The sequence below is a fragment of the Rhizoctonia solani genome, chromosome 16 (genome assembly GCF_016906535.1).
Source record: "Rhizoctonia solani chromosome 16, complete sequence".
In the NCBI taxonomy this organism is placed as follows: Eukaryota; Fungi; Basidiomycota; class Agaricomycetes; order Cantharellales; family Ceratobasidiaceae; genus Rhizoctonia; species Rhizoctonia solani.
Genome location: NC_057385.1, coordinates 577122 through 596656, shown reverse-complemented (window position 1 = coordinate 596656; position 19535 = coordinate 577122). Strand labels below are relative to the sequence as shown.

Sequence of the window (19535 nt, the reverse complement as noted above, 5' to 3'; positions counted from 1 at the left end):
CCCACCATTACCTTGCGCACTCCCACTTGCTCCTTGTCCCGTGCATCTTCCCACGCTGGCCGCTCCTACCCGCCAACACATACCATGGCAACCCGTTCCTGGCCAACCTCTTGAACCCGCTCCCCAATTGATCAAGGGGAGCTGGGACCCCACCTTCCGGCAGCCCCCTATGTTGAACTTGGGGAAGTCTCCCTCAAGAGAATCACAAGCCTCCTCCTTGGCCTCCTTGGCCAAGTTGAGCACCTCAAACGGAAGGTGGAAGAAGTCCAAGAAGCAGGGGTTGAGGCCCGTACCAACCTTGAGAACATTTCTCAAACCGTTGATACTGTCAAGGATGGGCTTAGAAGCCTCCAACTCCATGGGCCCCGGACCCCAGAAGACACAAAACCCCCGGCCGTGGAAGCAACGCCACGCCCCTTACCAAAGGGCAACCCTGTTGGATCAACTAGTTGGGTCTCATTCTGGCCTGAACCGTCTAAGGCACTCCCCGCCTTTGCCCAACCCACTCCTACCCAAGCAGTGCCCCCGCAAGTCCCATTGTCGTACACCACGGTAATGTGGGTACACGCTAGTGGAGGCGGGCACTTGAGGCCGTACTACTACAAGCTTATGTAATCTAACTAACTAACTAAGGCTATCCTAATACCGCTTAGGGCGGTCTGCTGCTTCTATACTACTGCGTGGGGGCCTTAGGCCTGGGAGGTGTGGTAGGTAAATATGAGGGGTAAGCGACTGATGTTAATAGGGGCCAGCTACTTAGCTGGCTGGCTACCTTCTCTAATGAGTAAGAGACAAGGTAAAAACAACTTGGGGTCTCCAAGCGTTTTTCCTGCTGTATATATAGAAGAGAGCGCACTATCTACATGGTCTGTGCGCGTGAGAACGGAAGTACATATGTGAAATGAGAATTGTGCTGCGGACTGCGCAGAAGCGTGGATTACTCCTAAGCGCCCTTGGCATGGCATCTTGGCGCGGCATCTCGGCATCAATAAGCGCCGAGGTCACGTGATCGAAAAAGTGAAGATAAAGAGTCCGTAAAAAATACTAAAAATAATAGAAAAAATAGGCGAATCCAATGGTATAATTCTTGAGGGTGTAACACCCATCTCCCCCTCCATCTCCGCGTCTCCAATCCCCCATTGGAGCACCTGCCCCTCCTCCACCGGCTCCAGTCCCCTCCTATCCTAACCCGGTCAAAGTAGACCACCCAGACGCCTATACAGGCAAGATCGGGAGTGAAGCCAAACAATGGCTCACAAGGATGCTGGCATGGACCCGGCTGAACTCATGCATGTTTCCCACGGACCAAGAAGTCCTGTCCTTCCTTCTAATGAACATGAAGGATTCCGCAGGAGCATGGGCCCATCTGCACCTCAACCAGCTTGGGTCACACCAAGCAATCATTCAAACAGTCAAGGGATTCAAAATAGAGTTCTTGGCAGCATTTGGTGACCCTGACGCCACAAGGGCTGCCAAGCGGAAGATCACCACTCTTACCCAGTCCAGCACATGCGCGGACTATATCACAAAGTTCAGGACCCTGGCAATGGAACTGGACTGGAACAATGCGGCCCTCAGAGGCCAGTTTGCCTGTGGCCTCCACTGGGAGGTCAGCCGTCAAATTGCAACCCGCAAACACCGGTCCTGTACCCTCCTTGAGCTGCAAAACGCAGCACTTGTCATTGACAACGCTCTCCGCAAAGAGCGCGCTAGCCACCCACCAAGGGACAATAAGTCTAGCAAGCCATCCAACCCCCCAAGGGGGACGAGTACCGGTCAAATCACATCCAGATCAAAGAAACTCTCCAACAACCCCAACTTTGTATTGGAAGAGGAACAAAATCGCTGCTGCGCCGCTGGCGCCTGCATCAAATGCGGCAAAATGGGCCACAAGTTCGCAGAATGCCGCACGGGCTGGAAGGCTACCCCTATCAAGGATAAGGGGAAAGCCAAGGAAACTGCCAAGATTGGCAAAGACTCCAAGTACCAATTGGGAAAAGAGTAAGGGTACCTGCTACTGCGCGCAAGGACCCCAAGGACTCTGGACTAGCATTTGAATTTTGTATATATCCCGTAGCAATAGAATCTCCCCTCTGTTCACTATTCAAATTCAGCCAGAAAAACAAGCAGATAACTTAGAAGTCCTGATAGACTCAGTCGCCACATCCTCATTCCTTCACCCACATACCGCCAAGGCATTACGCCTACCACTCATAGACCTCCCCACTCCCCAAACCGTTACTATGCTCGATGGGTTGAGCCCCCAGGCTGGTAAAATCTGGAAGAAGGCCAATCTAACCTTCTCCTTTGATGGCAAACAAATGACCAAGACCTTCCTCATTTGCAATACGGGGTCTCACGCCGCCATCTTGGGATTGAAATGGTTAGATGCTCACAACCCAGAAATTGATTGGAACACGCGCACCCTCTCCTTCCCACATACGCCACCAGAACACGTAACCATTGCTGAAGAGGAAGAAGCTGACAAAAATCCCCTTGAAGGAGTACCCTCCAAATACCACCAATATGCCAAGGTATTTGGAGAAGAAGAATTCAATAAGCTTCCACCTCATAGACATTACAACATTGGGATTGAGCTCACTGAGGAAGGACCCCTCAACTTGCCCCTCTACAGCATGACGGACGCCAAATCCGCCACACTCAAGGATTGGCTCAGGGACAAATTGAAAGCCGGGAAAATCCGTCCCAGCAAATCCTCTATTAGCTCTCCCGTCATGTTTGTCCCCAAGAAGGATGGTTCCTGCCAATTGGTTGTTGACTACCGTTGCTTAAATAACCGGACTAAGAAAAACATGTACCCTTTACCCCGTCCCAACAATCTCATGGCCCAGCTCCGTGGTGCCAAGGTCTTCACTAAACTGGATCTGCGATGGGGTTACAACAATGTCCAGGTCAAAGAAGGTGATGAATGGAAAACAGCCTTTTGCACCAAGTATGGCCTATACAAGTCCCTGGTAATGACTTTTGGTTTAACAAACGCCCCTGCCGCCTTTCAACACTTCATGAACGAATTGTTCAAAGACTTACTGGATGTATGCGTCATCATATACCTAGATGACATCCTGATTTACTCCAAGGATGACGCATCCCACACTCAGCACGTCCATGAAGTTTTACGGCGCTTACTAGAAAATCAACTGTTCTGTAAAGCCTCAAAATGCACATTCCACGTCACTTCCATGGAATACTTGGGAATCATTGTATTGGATAAGGGTTTCAGTCTGGATAAACTCAAGATCCAGGCAGTCCAAGAATGGCCCACACCCACCAAGGTTAAGGAAGTACAATCCTTCCTTGGGTTTGCCAATTTCCTGCGCCAATTTGTTGCCAATTTTAGCCACATAGCCAGGCCATTGCACAACTTGGTAAAAAAGGATACGCTATGGAAATGGGACACCAAGGAACAAGAGGCATTCCAAGGATTGAAAGACGCCATCACCAGCGCCCCGGTTCTCTGTCACGCCAACCCAACCAAACCCTACTTCCTGGAAACAGATGCCTCAGGAGCAGCACTAGGTTCCATACTCAGCCAACGTCAGGAAGACGGCCGTCTCCATCCGCTAGGCTTCCTATCTGAGTCATTCAAGGGGGCCGAGCAGAACTATGACTGTCATAAACAGAGGAAAATAGAACTAGCCGGAATTGAACCAGCTTGACCACTAAGCCATAGAGCCCTATTATTCCTCTGCTGACAACCCATGATTACACCTGCTACCCCCCAAATTTGGGCTTGGGCCAGCATGCAACCACTTGTACTGGTCATGTGACTGTGTCCAGGACAATGACACCCATGACAAGGAACTCTTGGCTATCATCCGCTCCTTTGAGTACTGGCGCATTTTCCTGGAAGGAACCGTCCACCCTGTCACCGTATTCACAGACCACCGCAACCTGGAGTACTGGAAGGAGTCCCAAACATTCAACCGTTGCCACGCTTGATGGCACCTACTATTGGCAGGGTATAACTTCCAAATTGTTTACCGCCCAGGAAAGCAGTCCGGAAAACCTGATGCCCTCTCACAACGTGCTGATCATGCCAACATTCCACCCGCTGCCCAGACTATGCTCCCTGATCCGGTATTTGCCAACATGGCCCTGGTAACCCCCAAAAAGGAACTCCAACGCCAGATTGAAGCTGCCTTGGACCAAGACAAATCCCTGGAGGAAATACTACAATTCCTCCAAAATGAGTCCAAGGCCCCACCATCAATTAAACGTGCCTTCAGGGATTACAAAATGGAAGCAGGCTTGCTATTTTACCAAGGGAGAAATGTGGTACCGGACGTTGGAACATTGAGAATGGACCTACTTTGCATATTCCATGACAGCCCTCTGGCTGGTCACCCGGGCAGGCAACAGACCCTAGAACTGGTATCCAGGAAACTACTGGCCTGGCATCTGGGCTGACACATACTGGCACATTGATTCCTGCAAAACATGCCAACGGATCTGGAAACCCGAGTACACATCTATCCCACCTCAACCTCTAGAACTCCCATCACGCCCGTGGCAACATGTATCATACAACATGATAGTAGACCTGCCCAGGGACGGAAATAGTGACTCTATCCTGGTCATTGTGGATAGCTTTACCAAATACGTGATCCTGGTAGAGTGTTCCAAGAAGCTCAAAGCCCTGGAGTTGGCAGATCTATTCCTGCGCCATGTATGGAAACACTACGGCATGCCTGAAAAGACAGTGTCAGACCGCGGACAAGTTTTTAATAACAAATTTCTGAGGGCCCTGTACCAACGCCTGGGAATAGACCCCCACTTCTCTTCAGCCTACCATCCTCAAAGTGACGGGCAGACGGAGCGTGTAAATCCCATGGTTGAACACTTCTTACAGGCCTACTCAGGGGTAAACCAGAAAGACTGGGTCAAGTGGTTACCAATGGCGGAATTTGCCTACAACAACGCAGTACATAGCTCAACAGGCAAATCTCCTTTTAAGGCACTATACAGTTGGGAACCTTCTTTGACTCCAAGTAACGTCCCAACAGACGTCCCTGAGGCAGACAATCTAGCAAACCAAATGGAATCACAATGGTGGGAAATAGAGGCGGCACTCTGGCAATCAAAGACACGCATGATGGCTGGGGACGTAGGAGAACCACTTGAGTTCAAAATTGGGGAAGAAGCCTGGCTAGATGCCAAAAACGTGAAGCTAAAGACCCTAAGTCCAAAGCTAACCAAACAACGCCTAGGCCCCTTCAAAGTAACCAAGAGGATCTCCAACAGAGCATACCGTCTAGAACTTCCCCAACAATGAGAATCCACAATGTTTTCTACGTGGGCCTCCTGTCAAAAGTCAAAAGGGACAAAAAGCGCAGCTTTGAGAACCGGCCTCCACCTGTCACTGTGGATGGAGAAGAAGAATACAAGGTCAAAGGGATCACAGACATGGAAGAAAGGAACGGGAAATGGTTTTTTAGGGTAAAATGGAAAGGCTACGGATCAGAGGAGAATACCTGGGAACCAAGGGAAAACCTCAAGAACGCCGAAAAAATCCTAAAAAAATTCGAGGAAGAAATGAAAAAGAAGGCCCTCAGCGCTGCCAAGGCCCTTAGAGGGGGGGCAGTGTTGTAGACACAGTAGATACCAGGGAATTTATCCCCATGTTCTCGAATTTAAACGAAAACAAACAGACAACATTTTCAATCACGTGACTTTGGCGCTTATATCATACGCTAAGCGCCAAGCCACGTCCCCATCCGCGCTTACTCATCACAACAAGCCACCTCCACATATGACATCATTATGACACGTCAGTGACACGTATGCATGAGTAAGGCCAACTGCGGAGCGGGGTTCTTATTGGATTAGATATTGGATATTATGTATTTGTAATTAGTCTCACTGCAGAATATATAAGGAGGCCAACCAACCATGGTAACACCCAGGTTGATTACCTCTTGTTGCATCCCACCACTGTACAAGGGCCTTAAGCCCAGTAACCTACTTAGTCACTCAGTACACACTGCCTTAAGCGGCTTCTTGGTTGTAGTTACATAGCTGGTCATTGCCCTTACGGCCTTGGCCATTGTAGTATAGCTGGTCATTGTTGTAGGATAGCTTGCCACCGCCTTACGCGGTTCCTTACCTAGATACATCCGGCCGCAAGCGCCTCCCCCCTCCTTGACGTCCATATAGACGTCTAGGACACAAAGCTTTTTTGACATTTCAGCGTTCTGGAATAGGGCTTGGAGCTGGGGAATGAGGGGACTGTAGTGGAAAACTTGCCAAGGCTCATTTTGAGAGTTCAAGCGCGGCTCCTTGCAATATGGGCATGCCATTAAGTCCTTGAACTTGCCAAGATAGCAGCAACAAGAATTGATACAGCAATTGTATGCCTTGGTGTTGAGCCCAGATAGTATGCAAAGGCAGCGCCAGGCAAGGAATTCACTTGGCAGGTCCAAATCTGCACATATACCAAATTGTAGATCATCATACATGCGTTGAGAAAAGTGGGTCCGTAGCCGTGTGGCTAGAACCTCTAAAATATTGATATCCTTCTTGTATAATACACGTGAATCTGAGCTTTTTTTTTAGTATATCATCAATGTATTGGGCTTAGATGTACACAGCTCAAACCACTCTGCCTTGCTCATTGAGCCAAGATGCAGCTCCAATAATTGTTGGAGCTCTTCATTGCTGAACTCCATCTTGTTGTCAGGATGATAAGCTGGGGGTCCATCAGACTCCACAAATGGTGGATCCTGATCTGGAGAATCAGCTGGAACATCATCAATATCAGACTCTTGATCATCAGAGCCATCAAATGGAGGTTCTGGCCAATCTTCCACTGTGACTGGTGGGTTTTGCTGAATGGCTGGTGGATCTAAAAATGAATTGGGATATCATAAATGAGCCATCAAGGTGCACAATTTGCACATACCAGGGATCTGATCTTGGGTATCATCATCAAACTCCATTATTTCAAGGCCATGATTCTTGGCTACAGTGCTAACTGTGTTGTGATTGACTAAACATTTGAAAAGTAGGTAAACTCCAAACACTGTTTGCAAAAAGAAGATACGTACCTTCACTCAAAATATCCAAAATTTCATCAAGGTCCTCTACAGCTTCAGGCTGGCCTACACTGATTTTGTGTTGTTGAGCTTGAGGTGGTGGCCCAGGTTTAAACATGTTGAGGTGCCTCCTTACAGTTTGAGGATGGACAAGCTTGTTGCAACAAGGACATATTTCTTTATTTTCTGAGGGCATGATACTAGAGAGATGTAAAATAATAAGATAAGTTAGAATCACAATCCAAGTTGGTGTTCTAGATGATTGACTGACTGGTACCTGTGTCAACACTAAGGATGCATCACGTGACCTCAACTGGCTCCATGTTTGGGCATCAGCCCTGCCTTTGGCACTATCCATCTTGATGACCCAACTAAGAACTAGTGAAAATTTGGGCTCAAGGCCCTTCAGTTGCATGCCCATCAACAAGCCCTTTGTTCCAGTGTTGTTGCCCATTTGAACAAAACAACCACTAGGGTTCTGTTAGAAATTCCAGATGGGTTACTTACAAGGTAAGAAATACATACTTACTAACACAGTTGTAAGTAACTCTGTAACTTACTCCTGGGTCACATGTATTGCATGTATGACAAATATACAATAGATTCAAATGTATTCATTACTTTAAGCAAGTAAATGCATACCACACCCAAGTTGTAAGGAACAGAGAGAATCTAAAACTGAAACTTCAACAAAGAGACAACTAAGTTCTCTTGCCCACTCTTTTGCACTTCTTTCCTCTTGCCAGCTGACCCAATATTAACACCCTTGACTGGGTCATCACTGAGTAGGTCCAGTAACACCAGTGAGCTTAAATCAATGCCATCCAACTCCCCAATCTCAAATGAGTACTTTGAACTGGGTTCCAGTTGTTCAATAACAGCATCAAGCTCCCATTCCTCCTCCCATTTGTTGGCCTCATCCAAGAGCTCCATTACCACTGGATCTTTGCTGCTGGTTGTAGCAGCTGTGTCCTAGACGTCTGTAAGGACGTCAAGGGGGCGGGCGCTTGTGGCCGTGTGGATGTACAGTGAATACCGCTTAAGGCGGTGAGGTCTACCCTACAACGTCTAACTACTAAACTATGATGACCAAGGCCGTATGGGCAATGGCAAGCTATGTATGTACAGCGGAGTTGACGCTTAAGGCATTGTAGTACTACTTAGTGATCTGGCTGTAAGGCCTTGTACAAATGGGATGCAACAAGAGGTAATTGACCTGGGTGTTACCATGGTTGGTTGGCCTCCTTATATATTACAGAGGTGAACTATTTACAAATATGTTATATGCAATACCATAACCAATAAGAACCCTGTTCTGCAGTTGGCCTTACTCATGCATACGTGTCACTGATGTGTCATAGTGATGTCATTGGTGGAGGTGGCTACGTGTGCTGAGGTAAGCGCGGGTGGGGACGTGGCTTGGCGCTTAGTGTAAGATATAAGCGCCGGGATCACGTGATCAAAAATGTTGTCCATTTGACTTTGTTTAAAATCGAGAAAATGGGAATAAATTCCCTGGTATTGAGTGTGTCTATGACACTGCCCCCCCTCTAAGGGCCTTGGCAGCGCCAAGGGCCTTTCTTTTCATGTCCTCCTTGTATTTCTTTAAAATTTTCCCCCGCGTTTTTTAGGTTTTCTTGGGGCTCCCACGTATTTTCTTCTGAGCCGTACCCCTTCCATTTGACCCAGAAGAACCATTTCCCTTCTCTCTCTTCTGCGTCCGTGATCTCTTCTACCTTGTATTCTTCTCTCCATCTATGGTGACTGGTGGAGGGCAGTTCTCAAAGTTACGCTTTTTGTCCCTTTTGACTTTGGACAGCAGTCCCACATAGAAGACGTTGTGGATTCTCATTGTTGGCGGAAGCTCTAGACGGTAAGCTCAATTGGAGATTTTCTTGGTTACTTTGAAGGGTCCCAGCTGTTGTTTGGTTAGTTTGGGACTAAGGGTTTTCAGTTTCACGTTTTTGGCGTCTAGCCAGGCTTCTTCCCCTATTTCAAACTCAAGTGGTTCTCCTGTTTCCCCGGCTACCATGCGTGTCTTTGATTGCCGGAGCGCGGACTCTATTTCCCACCACTGTGCTTCCATCTGGGTTGCCAGGTTATCTGCCTCAGGGACGTCTGTTGGTATGTTACTTGGGGTCAGGGAGGGTTCCCAACCATACAGTGCCTTGAATGGGGATTTGCCTGTCAAACTGTGTACTGCGTTGTTGTAGGCAAACTCCGCCATTGGTAACCACTTGACCCAATCCTTCTGGTTTGTTCCTGAGTAAGCCCTTAAGAAGTGTTTGACTGTGGGGTTTACGCGCTCCGTTTGTCCATCACTTTGAGGGTGGTAGGCCAAGGAGAAGTGGGGGTCTATTCCCAGGCGTTGGTACAGGGCCTTCAGGAACTTATTATTGAAGACTTGTCCTTGGTCTGACACTGTCTTCTTGGGCATGCTGTAGCGTTTCCATACGTGGCGTAGGAATAGGTCTGCCAGTTCCGGGGCCTTGAGCTTTTTGGAACACTCTACCAGGATGACATATTTGGTAAAGCTATCCACAATGACCAGTATAGAGTTGTTGCTTCCATCCTTTGGCAGGTCTACTATCATATTGTACAATACATGTTGCCAAGGGCGTGATGGGAGTTCCAGAGGCTGAGGTGGGATAGGCGCGTACTTGGGTTTCCGGATTTGTTGGCAGGTTTCACATGAGTCAATGTTATAGAGTAGGGTTTTAGGGACTATGTAATTAAGTACAAAATATAATAAAGTGATTAATAGATCAGTTATCTATGGATATAAAAGGCAATAGACTAGCTATATAAGGGTAAATTAGGTTAGTAATCAGGGTGATCCCTACACTTAACAAGTAATCAAGCGATTACTGCAGATGCAGGTGGTTGGTTATGCTTATACCTATAGTATGAAAGTTAGTATTGAGTCTTAGTTACCTACTATAATTTATCTGGATTTGTTAGTAATTTATTTGACTGAGATCGCACTCAGTTAAGGTGTATATGCCGCTCTCAAGGCCTTAAAGTCTCCCAACTGACTTACTCAAGAGGTTCAGGGTCGCCCTAGAGCCTTTCCTAGCTACCCAGTATCTGTTGGGACCTTGCTAGAGGCTATATGCGCCGAGATACCTTACAGGTTAAGTTCAGTGAGCTTAAGAGGCTAAGAAAGCGAAATAAGACACTCTAAACTAAGTAAAGAAGATCTAATAGATCTTCAAGTTCACACAAGGGGCAAGAATGGGATGAAAAGAAGGTTGTATTCAAAGGGTCTCTGTTATAATCCCCTTAACTATACCATCAGAATCGCCCGAATTTTCTATTATTTTTAGTATTTTTTACGGACTTGATATCTTATGTTTTTCGATCACGTGATCTCGGCGCTTATTATGCCGAGATGCCGCGCCGAGATGCCGTGCCAAGGGCGCTTAGGAGAAATCCACGCTTCTGCGCAGCCCGCAGCACGCTTCTCATTTGTCCTCTATACTTCTTTCTCTCACGCGCACAGGCCATGTGATAGTGTGCTTTGTCTATATATACAGCAGGAAAATCGCTTGGAGACCCCAAGTTGATTTTACCTCGTCTCATACTCATTGAGGAGGACATCCAGCCAGCTCAGTAGCCGGCCCCCTTAGTCATCAGTAGCAACCCCTCTACCTTACTCACCTCCTCCCAGGCCTAAGGCCCCCTCGCAGTAGTATAGAAGAAGTAGGCCGCCTTAAGCGGTTTTAGTATAGCCTAGTTAGATAGTTAGATCACCCTTGTCAGTAGTAGTACGGCCTTAAGCGCCCGCCCACTAGCGAGTACCCAACCTTACAGTTGGTGTACGACATTGTAAAATCGACTTCTTGTAGGCTTGATCAACAAACGAGAAGACTCCTAGTACTAGCACAAGGGAAAAAACCGTGATCGGGGCTACCTTGTGGGACAGAATAATCAAAAGTCCCCCACCCCCACGTAGTACCGAATTGCTATAAGACTAACGAGTCCTATCGTCCGCATACCACAAGTTTCGCCGGAACTCTACAGTTAGCGACCCTAGTCAGCTGAAGTACCCGCTTGCAAAAAACCCGCTCATATCACGATTGCCAGATCTGTTGATTTGTTGTAGGGATTGTCCAACACTAGGTATTTGACGCAAGGGTTTAGCGTATACATACTGTATAAAAACCGCTCATAAGTCCTGTATCAGGCACCTATCTCCCCCACGCCGTATCCATTATTCCATCCACACGCTCTGGCGTCCCTCACCCCTACTCCCGTCCTACCAGCCGCTCCAGTCAACGTTCCGTGGCAACCCGCTCCCAACCACCCTCTTGCGGCCCATCACCCCCTCCGCAACACCTGCCCGGAATGGAACCGGAGCCGACCCTTGCCTCTCTCCTCGAGGCTATCCAAACCCTCACCAGCCAAGTTGGGTCCTTGCAGGCCCAAATCCATACTCAAGGCCAACAGCTCTCTGAGCTCAAAGCCATATGCAAGGAGACCAACGACCTTGTTGGAGACAAGGATCAGGCGGAGCCCAAGCCAAGCCTGGCCCATCGACTGGGCCTATCACTCCCCCCACTCATACAGGGGGAGAAGCACACACTCCAGGAACGGTTAGGCCTGGACTCAAGGCCCCCTTCCGCCCTTCAAGAGGCACAGGCTTTGACTCCGAGGAAGAAGAGGAGCCAAGAAGGATCCCCAAGAAAGAGCCTATGGGAACGCCTAAACGTTCCCTCAGTTCCCTCACCCCCTTTGATTCCGGTCCTCAGTGAAACAACCCAAAATGGAGTTACCGGACCCTTATAAGGGAGATACCAGGGGAAGGAAGGCCACACAATGGCTTGATCAGATGCTCCTTTGGGTTGCCCTCCACAGGGATCAGTTTGATGAGGAAGAACAAATGGTGGTATGGATTCTATATCACATGACAGATAAGGCTGCTGACTGGGCCCTCCCCATCATCGGAACCATCATCAAGGGTGAGGGTAACCCGCCAACCACCATCCCGGCCTTAACGGCCAAATTCAAGGAGGCATTTGCCGACCCAGACGCCAAGAGGGCCGCCGCCAGGAAAATAGCCGCGCTTACTCAGACAACCACCACGTCTGAGTATGTCACTGAGTTCCGCAACCTCATGGCGGAACTCGATTGGAACACGGAGGCTTATATTGCCCAGTTCACGCGTGGTCTTCACTGGAAGGTGAAGGAACTCCTGTCCACAAAGGACAATATCCCAGACGACAACCTCAAGGCCATATTTGCCGCCTCGGTCAAATTGATAACACTCGTTGGGAAAATGAGGAGAACCGACCCAAGAAAGTCCCTGCCAAGCCCCCGGTCACCGCGACCACTTCCACCACTACCACCACCCAACGGGTCCGCCTTTCTGAGGACCCCAACTACGTTACACCGGAAGAAAGGGACCGCCAACGCGCATCCGGGCTATGCGTGAAATGCGGCCAGAAGGGCCACGGCATCAAGCAATGCCCCAACGGGTGGAAAGCCACAGTCAAGGAGGTGGCTAAGGTTGCTGAAGATGTAGAGTCGGGAAAAGATTAAAGTCAAGGACTGCTGCCAAGCCCCCGACTAACAAGGACAATATAGATAGTGTCGAATTTGTAAATCTAGGACTAGACTCAAATAAAAAACCACTGCTATTTATCAATCTCTATGTCCAGAACTCCCCGGCAGAACCCCTAAAACATTAATAGACTCAGGAGCCACGTCAAACTTTATTTCCCCCTCGATTGTAGAAAAATACAAAATCCCAAAAACCCAACTCAAAAATCCACGAGTTGTGAGAATGTTAGATGGTACTATTTCCCAGACTGGTTGCATATGGCACCAGGTTCAACTCGCGGTCTCGGCCAATGGCCATCTCCACCACATTCCCTTCCTTGTTGCCCCATAGGCAACACACCGGCTATCCTTGGCATGACCTGGCTTACATTGGAATCCCCCCTAATTGACTGGCAACAGGGGCTTGTCACATTTCCAGAACAAGTTCAAATTGCCTCTGAGGAAGAAGCGGATCCGGACCCCTTGGCAGACCTCCCTACCCAATACCATGAGTTTGCAAGAGTATTTGGCGAAGAAGAATTTAAGGTCCTTCCCCCCCACAGGGAATATGACATTTCCATTGACCTACTTCCTGACGCCAAACTCTCACCCGGACCTATTTATGGCATGACCAATGCAGAATCTAGGCGCTGAAACAACATATCGACAAGGAGCTGGCAACAGGCAAGATCCGTCCTAGTACCTCCTCAGCAGGCGCCCCGGTCATGTTTGTAAAAAGGCAGATGGCTCCCTCAGACTGGTTGTTGATTATAGGAAATTAAACGAGGTCACTCATAAAAACGTCTACCCTCTCCCTAGGCAAGATGACCTTATGGCCAAACTAAGGAATGCAAAATCTTCACCAAGTTGGATCTTTGTTGGGGTTATAACAACGTCAGAATTAAAGAAGGAGATGAGTGGAAGACGGCTTTTAGGACCAAGTATGGACTATTTGAATACCTAGTCATGCCCTTTGGCCTCACCAACGCCCCGGCCGCCTTCCAACATTTCATGAATGACTTGTTCAGGGACCTCATCAACGTCACAGTGGTAATCTACTTGGATGATATCCTCATCTTCTCAGAAGACCCCGAGAAGCACCCGGAACACGTTAGGGAAGTCCTATCAAGGCTAATGAAAAACCAGTTGTTTTGTAAGCTCTCTAAATGCCACTTCCACGTCACTACAGTTGACTACCTTGGCATCGTTATATCCCCGGCAGGCTTCTCTATGGATCAGAAGAAGATCGAGGCGGTTACATCATGGCCCCAGCCTAAAACAGTCAGACAGGTGCAGGCCTTCCTGGGATTTGTGAACTATCTCCGCCAATTCATCCCCCACTTTAGTTCCGTAGCTTGTCCCCTTCACAACCTCACAAAAAAGGAAACCCCATGGTCCTGGGGAACCCAAGAAGAGGAAGCTTTCCAGGAGTTAAAGTCCCTAGTCACCCGCTCCCCGGTCCTAATCCATTCAGACCCAGATCTCCCCTATTACCTAGAGACAGATGCGTCGGGCGTAGCCATGGGAGCCATCCTGAGCCAACAAGGGGAAGACAACCGCCTTCATCCAATTGCATATATGTCCAAATCCTTTTCCGGGGCAGAAGCCAACTATGACACCCATGATAAGGAACTCCTAGCCATAATCAAGGCATTAGAAGAATGGCGGATCTTCCTTGAAGCAACAGACAGACCAATCCAGGTGTTCACAGACCATAGAAACCTGGAATATTGGATGCAGGCACAGACGTTCAACAGAAGACATGCACGCTGGCGGATTTTCCTGAGCGATTTCAACTTCGAGATACACTACCGCCCAGGGAAACAATCAGGAAAACCCGACGCCCTTTCCAGAAGGTCAGACTACATAGACTCCCCAGTAGAACCAGAAGTCATGCTACCGTCAGAGGTCTTTGCGAATACATCAGAGGCAGAACTTGAGATCGTCACGGAAATTTGTTCCAGACTCAGGGAGGACCCATCCCTGGAACCCATCATCCAGTTCCTGACAGAAGACGCGGACAACGCACCCCCCTCCATTCGGAAGGCTTACAGAGACTACGACTGGGAAGAAGACCTACTATGGTATCGAGGGAAACTTGTGGTTCCAGATTCAGAAGTCCTAAAGGAGCGATTACTCAGGGAATCCCATGATTCCCCACTAGCCGGTCATCCAGGTCAGCAAAGAACCCTCGAACTCCTAAGTCGTAACTACTGGTGGCCTGGCATGAAGTCTACAGCCAAGGAATGGGTAGAATGTTGTCCTATCTGTCAAGCCAACCGACGCGCTCATGCTCCTGTCATTGCCCTTAAACCCCTAGAAGTCCCCCCTTATCCGTTCCACACCATCTCTTATGACTTCATTACAGGGTTTCCCAAGTCTCAGGGTCACGACGCTATACTGGTGGTAATAGACTCCTTTTCCAAATTTGGCCACTTCATCCCCACTTCCAAGAAGGTCACAGCAAGGGGTCTGGCGGATCTATTCATTACCCACGTCTGGAAACTCCATGGGCTACCTGTCAAAACAGTCTCGGATAGAGGAACTACCTTCACGGGGAAATTCCTAAGGGCACTTTACCAGCAACTTGGAGTGAAACCAGCATTCTCCTTGGCCTATCACCCAGAGTCAGATGGGCAAACGGAAAGAGTCAACCAGTTCATTGAATTCTACCTACGCTCCTACGTAGCAGCCAATCATTCTGATTGGGCAGCTTGGTTACCACTGGCAGAATATGCGTACAATAATGCCAAAACATGCAGCAACGGGAAAAACACCCTTTGAACTGGTCTACGGACGGAACCCAGTGATGAACCCTTCCAACGTCCCAGCCAACGTACCAGAAGCAGACAATGTAGCAGACACACTAGCCCAGGAATGGAAGGAAGCCGAGTCAGCCCTCAGGCTAAGTAAAGAACGGATGATCAGGAATCAAGGAACAGTACCAGAGTACTCGATAGGAGAGAAAGTCTGGCTGGACGGAAAGAACGTAGAACTCAGGACCAATTCAAACAAGTTGGATCCCAAACGTCTTGGTCCCTTCAAAATCCTTGAGAAAATCTCCAGCCACGCCTACCGCTTAGAACTCCCAGAAACTCTGAAAATCCATGACGTCTTCTATGTGGGGTTACTATCAAAGAGCCACGAGTCACCAAGTCAACCATTCCCGGAACGACCTCCCCCTGAAACAATAGAAGGGGAGGAGGAATATGAAGTTGAACAGATCATTGACTCAAAACGTCAACGGGGAAGGTGGTTCTACCTGATTAAGTGGAAAGGTTACGGTCCAGAAGATAACTCCTGGGAACCCGAGGAACTCCTAGAACATAGTCAGGAGGAGATCCAACGCTTCAACAAGTCGCGACTGAAAAAGGCTCGTGACTCCGCCAAGAGCCTTTAAGGGGGGGCAATGTTATAATCCCCTTAACTATACCATCAGAATCGCCCGAATTTTCTATTATTTTTAGTATTTTTTACGGACTTGATATCTTTGTTTTTCGATCACGTGATCTCGGCGCTTATTATGCCGAGATGCCGCGCCGAGATGCCGTGCCAAGGGCGCTTAGGAGAAATCCACGCTTCTGCGCAGCCCGCAGCACGCTTCTCATTTGTCCTCTATACTTCTTTCTCTCACGCGCACAGGCCATGTAGATAGTGTGCTTTGTCTATATATACAGCAGGAAAATCGCTTGGAGACCCCAAGTTGATTTTACCTCGTCTCATACTCATTGAGGAGGACATCCAGCCAGCTCAGTAGCCGGCCCCCTTAGTCATCAGTAGCAACCCCTCTACCTTACTCACCACTCCTCCCAGGCCTAAGGCCCCCTCGCAGTAGTATAGAAGAAGTAGGCCGCCTTAAGCGGTTTTAGTATAGCCTAGTTAGATAGTTAGATCACCCTTGTCAGTAGTAGTACGGCCTTAAGCGCCCGCCCACTAGCGAGTACCCAACCTTACAGTTGGTGTACAACAGTCTCCCTCAGGGGGTTTATATACCCCAGAGGGAGAACAAATAACTATATACATGATGTACAAAAGAGGAAGTTACATGAGAGGTACAGTCTGAGCTATTTGATACATAAAGACCAATTAGTCCCAATAAGTCCTAGTGAGATAGACCCAAGGCTATTTACAGAATGTTCTAGAGCATACATGACTAAATTACATTAGTGTGAATGCTAAAAATAACCTTGAGGCAAGGTAGGATCTCATAGAAAAAGCTAGAAACTTAAATGGTTAGTATCTCCATCAATTTGGCTCAGAATCAGACGATTCCTTTTTAGGAACTGAGATGCCGGAGCCTCCGACCTATTGGTATTTGTCCGCATAGTAATATGCCTATTTCCCGCCGAGATATCGGCGTCGGCGCGCCCCGCCGACCTTTGGCGCTTATTTGCAATTACTAAGCGCCGGCGCTTGCATGCTTACTTGCACTTGTTCTATGGTCTATAAGTACCGTTCCTACATATAAATGTATGATACAAGAAATGCTATAAATCATAGAAATAACATTATGACCACTTCGCATAATCAGACGTGTATATATGCAAGCGCAATGAGGAAATAAAGTATAAAAGGTCTTGTAGCACCGCCAGTTTCCAAATATAGTAATATTCATGCCCATATTTGGATAGAGCAAGTATGATTACTCCAGTTCGCACTATTCACTATTGGCAATTAGGGGCGCATATGTCTAAATTAGTCATTCCATAACAGTCAACGTGCCAGTACGTGTCAGCACGGATGCCAGGCCAGTAGTAAGATCTGGATACCAACTCTAGGGTCCGCTGTCTGCCTGGGTGACCCGCCAATGGGCTATTGTGGAAGATCCAAAGTAGGTCTGTCCTTAGGGTCCCTACATCTGGTACTACAATTTGTCCTTGGTAAAATAGCAGGCCGGCCTCCATCTTGTAATCTCTAAATGCGCGTTTAATGGAGGGTGGTGCCTTGGACTTGTTTTGTAGGAACTGTAGGATTTCTTCCAGAGACTCGTCTTGGTCTAGGGAGGACTTGATTTGGTGTTGTAGTTCCTTCTCAGGGGTCACCAGGGCAATGTTAGCAAATACCAGTTCTGGTAGCATGGACTGGGGTTCTGGTGGAATATTGGCATGGTCTGATTGTTGTGATAGGGCATCTGGCTTCCCTGACTGTTTCCCGGGTCTATATACAATTTGGAAGTTGTAACCGGCCAGGAGGAGGTGCCATTGTGCGTGGCGGCAATTGAACGTTCTAGATTCTTTCCAATACTCTAAGTTCCTGTGGTTGGTGAACACGGTGATGGGATGCAGGGTTCCTTCCAGAAAGATGCGCCAGTACTCAAACAAGCAGATGATTGCTAACAGCTCCTTGTCATGTGTATCGTAGTTCTGCTCCGCTCCTTTGAATGACTTGGACAGGAAGCCAAGTGGATGCAACCGGCCGTCTTCCTGTCGTTGGCTCAGTATGGATCCCAGGGCAGCCCCTGAGGCGTCTGTCTCAAGGAAGTAGGGTTTGGTGGGATTGGCGTGGCAGAGTACAGGTGCATTGGTGATGGCGTTTTTCAGTCCCTGGAAGGCTTCCTGTTCTTTGCTACCCCAATTCCAGGGCGTGTCCTTCTTGACCAGGTTATGCAATGGCCTGGCCATGTGGCTAAAGTTGGCAACAAACTGACGGAGGAAGTTGGCAAATCCTAGGAACAATTGGACCTCCTTAACCTTTGAGGGGATTGGCCATTCCTGCACTGCCTGGATCTTGAGTTTATCCAGGCTAAAACCCTTGTCCAAGACAATGATTCCCAGGTATTCCACAGAATTGACGTGGAATGTGCACTTCAATGCCTTACAGAATAGTTGGTTCTCCAATAGCCGTTGCAGGACTTCATGAACGTGTTGTGTATGAGTTGCGTCATCCTTAGAGTAGATCAGGATGTCATCAAGGTAAATGATGATGCAAACGTCTAACAGGTCTTTAAACAATTTGTTCTTAAAATGTTGGAAGGCAGCGGGGGCGTTGGTTAAGCCAAAGGTCATGACTAGGGACTTGTATAGGCCGTATTTTGTACGGAAGGCAGTTTTCCATTTGTCACCTTCTTTTACACGGACGTTGTTATATCCCCAACGTAGGTCTAGTTTAGTAAAGACCTTGGCGCCACGGAGCTGGGCCATGAGGTCATCTGGACGGGGAAGGGGATAGACGTTTTTCTTTGTCCAGTTGTTCAGGCGGCGGTAGTCAACTACCAGGCGTTGGGAACCATCCTTCTTGGGAACAAACATGACGGGAGAGCTAATTGAGGATTTGCTGGGACAGATTTTCCCAGCTTTTAACTCATCCCTGAGCCAGTCCTTGAGTGTGGCGGACTCGGCGTCTGTCATACTGTAAAGGGGAGAGTTGAGGGGCCCTTCTTCTGTAAGCTCAATTCCAATGTTGTAGTGCCTATGGGGAGGGAGCTTATTGAATTCTTCTTCTCCAAATACCTTAGCGTATTGGTGGTATTGGGAGGGTACTCCTTTGAGGGGGTTTTGATCAGCTTCTTCTTCCTTGGCAATGGCCATGTGTTCCGGCAGGGCATGCGGAAAGGAGAGTGTGCGTAGATTCCAGTTGATTTCTGGGTTATGGGCGTCTAGCCACTTCAATCCTAGGATGGCAGTGTGAGACCCTGTGTTGCAGATTAGGAAGGTCTCAGTCATTTGTTTACCATCCAAAGAGAAGTTTAGAGTAGCCTTCTTCCAGATTTTGCCAGCCTGGGGGCTTGACCCATCAAGCATTGTGACAGTGCGGGGTGTGGAGAGGTCAATGAGTGGTAGGCGGAGTGTGTCAAGACTAAGCTTGGACCTATGATACAAGTGGGTTTTAAAGTCCATGGCCCTATCACCAATGGACTATGAAACAGGGTAGAGGGCCGACAAAGGGCCAAGGGGTATGGTAGGGTAGAGGGCAACTAGGCCTGGGTTATGGGTTTCTTTAGTA

At 48.3% G+C, this 19535-nt stretch overlaps 9 protein-coding genes across 9 annotated transcripts; 6 read left to right on the top strand and 3 right to left on the bottom strand.

The window, feature by feature from the left end:
- Positions 1-84: 84 nt before the first annotated feature.
- Positions 85-3677, top strand: RhiXN_01402 (Retrotransposable element Tf2 protein; the record flags this gene model as incomplete). Its single annotated transcript, XM_043321221.1, has 4 exons — positions 85-94; positions 137-571; positions 1146-2001; positions 2078-3677. 4 exons carry the CDS (start codon positions 85-87, stop codon positions 3675-3677), a joined length of 2901 nt encoding a protein of 966 aa, XP_043187044.1.
- A 42-nt stretch (positions 3678-3719) lies between these two features.
- Positions 3720-5610, top strand: RhiXN_01401 (Retrotransposable element Tf2 protein; the record flags this gene model as incomplete). The annotated part of the gene is made up of 5 exons (XM_043321220.1): positions 3720-3773; positions 3820-3946; positions 3980-4360; positions 4401-5239; positions 5263-5610. 5 exons carry the CDS (start codon positions 3720-3722, stop codon positions 5608-5610), a joined length of 1749 nt encoding a protein of 582 aa, XP_043187043.1.
- A 959-nt stretch (positions 5611-6569) lies between these two features.
- On the bottom strand, positions 6570-7170 carry RhiXN_01400 (Transposase family Tnp2 protein; the record flags this gene model as incomplete). Its single annotated transcript, XM_043321219.1, has 3 exons — positions 6570-6862; positions 6920-7006; positions 7065-7170. The coding sequence occupies 3 exons, from the start codon at positions 7168-7170 to the stop codon at positions 6570-6572; spliced, it is 486 nt and encodes a 161-aa protein (XP_043187042.1).
- Positions 7171-7724: 554 nt separating this feature from the next.
- Positions 7725-9645, bottom strand: RhiXN_01399 (Retrotransposable element Tf2 protein; the record flags this gene model as incomplete). Its single annotated transcript, XM_043321218.1, has 2 exons — positions 7725-8024; positions 8956-9645. 2 exons carry the CDS (start codon positions 9643-9645, stop codon positions 7725-7727), a joined length of 990 nt encoding a protein of 329 aa, XP_043187041.1.
- Positions 9646-11399: 1754 nt separating this feature from the next.
- On the top strand, positions 11400-12593 carry RhiXN_01398 (Retrotransposon-derived protein PEG10; the record flags this gene model as incomplete). The annotated part of the gene is made up of 4 exons (XM_043321217.1): positions 11400-11543; positions 11579-11802; positions 11853-12303; positions 12351-12593. 4 exons carry the CDS (start codon positions 11400-11402, stop codon positions 12591-12593), a joined length of 1062 nt encoding a protein of 353 aa, XP_043187040.1.
- A 279-nt stretch (positions 12594-12872) lies between these two features.
- On the top strand, positions 12873-13247 carry RhiXN_01397 (Retrotransposable element Tf2 protein; the record flags this gene model as incomplete). Its single annotated transcript, XM_043321216.1, has 1 exon — positions 12873-13247. The coding sequence occupies one exon, from the start codon at positions 12873-12875 to the stop codon at positions 13245-13247; it is 375 nt and encodes a 124-aa protein (XP_043187039.1).
- Positions 13248-13559: 312 nt separating this feature from the next.
- Positions 13560-15377, top strand: RhiXN_01396 (Retrotransposable element Tf2 protein; the record flags this gene model as incomplete). The annotated part of the gene is made up of 1 exon (XM_043321215.1): positions 13560-15377. One exon carries the CDS (start codon positions 13560-13562, stop codon positions 15375-15377), a length of 1818 nt encoding a protein of 605 aa, XP_043187038.1.
- Positions 15378-15402: 25 nt separating this feature from the next.
- RhiXN_01395 (Retrotransposable element Tf2 protein) lies at positions 15403-15993 on the top strand (the record flags this gene model as incomplete). Its single annotated transcript, XM_043321214.1, has 1 exon — positions 15403-15993. One exon carries the CDS (start codon positions 15403-15405, stop codon positions 15991-15993), a length of 591 nt encoding a protein of 196 aa, XP_043187037.1.
- A 1264-nt stretch (positions 15994-17257) lies between these two features.
- Positions 17258-19429, bottom strand: RhiXN_01394 (Retrotransposable element Tf2 protein; the record flags this gene model as incomplete). The annotated part of the gene is made up of 1 exon (XM_043321213.1): positions 17258-19429. The coding sequence occupies one exon, from the start codon at positions 19427-19429 to the stop codon at positions 17258-17260; it is 2172 nt and encodes a 723-aa protein (XP_043187036.1).
- Between the last annotated feature and the right edge of the window lie 106 nt (positions 19430-19535).